The sequence below is a fragment of the Gavialis gangeticus genome, unplaced genomic scaffold, assembly GCF_001723915.1.
Source record: "Gavialis gangeticus isolate Ggan-Ray unplaced genomic scaffold, GavGan_comp1, whole genome shotgun sequence".
NCBI lineage: Eukaryota > Metazoa > Chordata > Crocodylia > Gavialidae > Gavialis > Gavialis gangeticus.
The window spans coordinates 28,059,685-28,064,500 of NW_017728994.1; the positions used below are offsets into that span (position 1 = coordinate 28,059,685).

The 4,816-nt window shown below is 45.3% G+C and overlaps 1 protein-coding gene across 2 annotated transcripts in view; it reads left to right on the forward strand.

Annotated features, from left to right (window-relative positions):
- LOC109287405 overlaps nucleotides 1-3,876 on the forward strand; it is a 52,866-nt gene extending 48,990 nt beyond the window's left edge. Inside the window, exons 4-5 of one of the 2 annotated variants that reach the window (XM_019502482.1) lie at nucleotides 771-957; nucleotides 2,695-3,876. In XM_019502482.1, coding sequence (XP_019358027.1) covers nucleotides 771-957; nucleotides 2,695-2,903 — 396 coding nt within the window. In that variant the 3' untranslated portion in view covers nucleotides 2,904-3,876. The remainder of the gene's footprint in view (nucleotides 1-770; nucleotides 958-2,694) is intronic. The other variant, XM_019502484.1, reaches the window with a different exon arrangement.
- The last annotated feature ends 940 nt before the right edge of the window (nucleotides 3,877-4,816 follow it).

A 4,816-nucleotide genomic window follows, 5' to 3' on the forward strand; every position in this document is an offset into this window, starting at 1 on the left:
ATTTTCTCAAACAGCTTGCCTAGGATCGAGGTAAGACTAACTGGCCTATAGTTTCCTGGGTCCTCCTTCCTCTCTTTTTTGAAGATTGGAACCACATTGGCCCTCTTCCAGTCCTCCGGCACCTCTCCAGTGCACCATGAGTGCTCATAAAGCTGTGCCAGGGGACCTGCAATGACCTTGGCCAGTTCCTTTAGAACTCTAGGGTGGAGATCATCCGGACCGGCTGACTTGAATACGCCCAGCCCCTCCAGAAGCTCCCTAACTAAGTCCTCGCTAACCCTTGGCCCAGGTGTGCCTCCCCCGGGGCCTGAAGGGGGTCCAGCTGGGAGGTTGCTGTTCTGGTCCCTACTTAGGAAGACGGAGGCAAAGAAATTGTTAAACATGTTAAAAACTTATTAAAACTTATTCCTCTACTGATTCCCCTGGCTCGTGTCAACAGGAGGCTGTTTAAACATCAGTTCTGCTTTAATTTTACAGTTTTAAGAAAACCCCAATTTATCTTGGCTGAAAACCCCAGCCACTGATTTTTTAAACGTGAATTCATTCCAGAATCATTGGGGCAAAAAATCCCAAGCTACAGAGAAATTTATCTCTAGCTTCCTAGTTGCTAGGCCATTTTGAAAGACTTACATACATTTGTCTGAGTCCTGACAGGTCTTGGGATAAGAACCGGTTTGGAATGCTTGCAATTTGTCCATACAATCTCACTTCTCAGTTACCCAGCCATTACAGTGTAACAACTTGCATATTTTTCTCCTTTTCTGGTGTAGGAGTATTTTCTGCAGCACTGCTCCTGTGGAGCTGCCAGCATCTTGCTCAATTCGTACCAGGAGGTGAAGAAACTTTTTACTGGGAGGAGCAGACCTCATAGTCTCTTGGTTCAGAATGGAAACCACTCTGATCTTTCAATCATTCCAGAAATAGCAGTCCACAGCGAAAAGCTGAGCAACTACAGAGGTAGGTTTCAGTTCTGATGTTGACAGATTGCAGTAGTGATGGCTCTAGCTGAAAATGAGTTCCCTGATTTTCTATTGCCACACAACTTTGGTGGTCATTAGTGTTTATGCAAAGTGAATTTAAAATGCATCTCAGTGAGATCTAGTTGATGGGGAGGGGGGTTATACCCACTTTGTGTTCATTTTACAAAGGCAATGAAGATAACTTAAAAGTGGAATGATCTGAAATCTATGGGGGTCTGAAGTCCCTGAGTCACTGGCCTCACCTTTACCAGGAAAAAGAAGTATATTTACCATCTGTAAATGTAACAGATACAAGTTAAAATCCTTGTATAAACAAGGAAAGATGTGTTTTTAAGCCATATTAGCTCATCCAGGTATATTCTATGGGGTTGCTAGTGGTTCACCTCAGCTAGCTAATATATGTTAAAAGTACACAAGGCTTTTTACGTAGGTTAGTTAATGTGTTTCAACATAGCTCTATTCCTAGTGTAGACAGCTGGAGGGACTGCATCTTTGGTGGGAACTTGCCATTGCCCAGTGAGTATGTTAGTTTCTTATCAATTCTTTAAGATCTCCAAACAAGGTGTGATTTGAGCTAAGGTATGTGTTCTATGCCTGTTTGAGATGCCTACCATCTCAAACAGGCATAGAACACATACCTTGGGTGCAATGTATTCTATAAGTAAGATGGAGATAAACCTCAGCTGCAAATTTTCTATTCCAATGCAGATTTTCCCAGAAGTTTGGAGGGTTGAGTCTAGATCTGTCATAAAGGATACAACCAGCTGGGAAGTTTGAATACAAACTAGCCCACACGTTGAAAGGGTGAGGTTAGATTTAGGTCTGTCTCTTAGACACAGGGACATATACAGCAAAAACAAGCTTCCTCAGGTACAGTCAGACAGAATGTAAATGATGTTGACTGTCAAGGGGTTCTGTTGAGGCCCATCTCTAAGGTTAAGGTTATGGATGCTTCAGTAGCTTTTTCCCTTCACTTCCCAACTCGTGGTTTCAGACTATGACGAAGAATGCCAAAAATGCTATTGAGAAGCTCATTAGAAAGCTTGTCCTGGTCAGACATCTCATTGGAAACAGGTATCATGTCCAGGGCCATACCTGGGGGAGAAGGGTAAATCAGGGCTTTAGGGGGCCCCATGGAGCCGGGCAGAGCATCTGCAGCCCCTTCTGCAGGGCATGCCTAATGCTGATGACTCCATGCCGCCACTGCTGTCACCGGCTTCGCATCTGGCTGCCACCAGCTTCTTCATGTCCGGGCCCCGCACAGGCTGATTTATGCTGGACCCTGCTAGGGTCATCTCTGATCAAGTCCATACACAAACTGGGTGTTGCAGGCATTACTGTTGGTGTCTGTCATGTATGACACACCTTGAATGAAATCCTGACCCTACTGTGGCCAATAGGAATTTTGTCATTGATTTCAAAGGGACCAGGATTTTGCTCCTTGTATCATGTGAATACAAGTCCCCTCTGAGGGATGGAGAGGGGCCAGTGGTATGGAGATCTACTTGACCTTAACACAACACCTCTTTCCATTGGAGACTGCAGCCTCAGCTATTTGTGGTAAGACCAGGGCTCAGGTACTTCAAGTGGGAAAGAACATCAACCTGAGTTCTCATATGGATTGGCAGGTCACCACCTGTAGACAGCACTGCCCAGAGGAGTCCATACCCAGCCACTTTGTGAACTGTGACTAAGTCTGTGCATTCAATTGCAGGAAGTGGCAGACACCTGGCATCTGGAAACAGTCAGCTGGTGACTGGGCTCAGGAAATCATCAAGTAAACGGAGTAGCGAGGAGAATGAGTTCAGAGATTCTTATAATGTAACTGATGTACAAGCATTAAAGGACCAAGCTATGAAAAAGGTGAGAGATAAACTCAGAGGCAGAAACAATGAGCAGGCCCTAATGACAGGGCTGAGATAAAAAGATCAGTGCTGTCCCACAAAATGGCATGAGATCAGCCTGGGGATTTAGACATGGTTCAAGCTTAGGGGCTGATCTTGAAAGCTGCTGACAACTGGAAGGATGTTAGTGGGGTTCAGTGAGAGCTCTGGGTGCTTAGCACTTCTCATGATTAAAGCCTAAATGAACACATTGGGTGTGTCTCCAAAGCAACATGCAAGTGGGATTGTAGCATGTGCTGGAATTTGTGCACTGGCTTGATTTAGCCAGACAGGTAACAATAGCAGTGAAGATGCAGCAGCACAGGCTTTATCATGTGCTAGCAACTAGAGGGCCTGAAGGGAGTTTGCTGTGTAGACATGGAGTTTGATGCAGTTGAGGCTGACCTGGAGCACGTTGGCATAACCAGCCTGCACCCCAATGCATATGGGAGGGAAACTCATTTACTCCAGCCTGACAGAGTTTAGGTGAACACTCTTCCTCTCTTATTCTTCTCCATTGTTTGCAACTGCCTCTGTGCTTTCTGGTTCTGGGGGAAGATCAGAAAGACGAGGAGTGAGTCTGTAATCATAGTATTTACAGCTTGACAGGAAAGAGGAAGAAGTGGAATTTTGTGAGAAAGACTGTTCTCATGGACTTCCCAGACCAGTGTTGCAGACTCCAGAGATTCAGATTATTTGGATGAGCTCCAGGGATCCAGCCAAAGTTTAGGCACGTGCTTAACTTTAAGCACAGAAATATAGCTAGGGGATACAACCATATTTGTATTATGGCAGTGGCCCCGGACCTGAACCAAGATCAAGGCGTTATTATGATAATACTGTGCTGTTCGCTTTACAGATGAGACATAAGAAGGATAGGGAAAAGAATGGGTCATTATCCTCAGGTTATAGAAGGGGACTGAGCTATAAAGAGATTTAGGGACTTGAGCAAGGTAAAGCAAGGAGCCTGTGGGAGAATCTACATGAGATGCTTACTGCAGAGCTGCCTAATGAGCTCTTCAGTAAAGTGTCACCATTTACACACATGCAGCTATTAAGCCAGAGTAAACTAATTAACTGCACCATAGGTTAGTACTACCTAACACAAGCACTATGGTGGAGTTATTTACCCTGCCACAATGCATTTGTAGATAGTGATTGGGGCTGGCTGGGGCACAAGGGTGCTACAGTGTAGGGCTGCCTGCTGGCTAGTTCAGAACTGTAATACTCTCGTGCCCCAGCCACCCCTCTGCAGTACGTTGAGCTGGGGTGGAATAGCTCTGGGCTGGCAGGCTGACCCTCCAGGCCTCCAGGCATCTGAGGCTGCACTGCCTTGGCTCAATGTGTTGCACTCTGGACGGACATGTAAATGTGGACCTGGGAGCAATAAACTCTGGTGTAAACTGCACCAGTGTTTATTCAGGCACATTCATTGCACATGTAGATGTGCCCAGTGACAGTTAGGAAGCAAATCCAATCTAGTGTCTAACCACATGATCATCCCACCCATGTTAACTGGGAACGCGCTTTGCCTTTATAGGGTTCTGTTGTCAGCCAGGCCATCTCAGTAAGTATAAATTTTGTTAGATTTAGTTCCCACTGACATAATATCTCTATTATTGTTATTGAAACACCTCAGAGTCCCAGTGATGATCTTGGATCCCAGAGTGCCAGACTCTCTACAATCACAGAACAAAAATATGGCTCCAAATAGCCATGTCTCCAGCTCCAAATAGCTACAGTCTAAGTAACAGAGCTAGTGGTACCCTAGTCTTATATATACATTGTAGCCCTTCTTGGTGTTCTTCATTGCAGGTGGATCAGTTGCCCTCCCATCTTAACTACAGGCAGCATCACGATCCCAGGCATCCTAAACCAAGCCTTATATTGGGGCTTTCTGTTAAAGTGGGCATAGCTTTTCATGAATCACATCTATGTACAGTATCTTACATG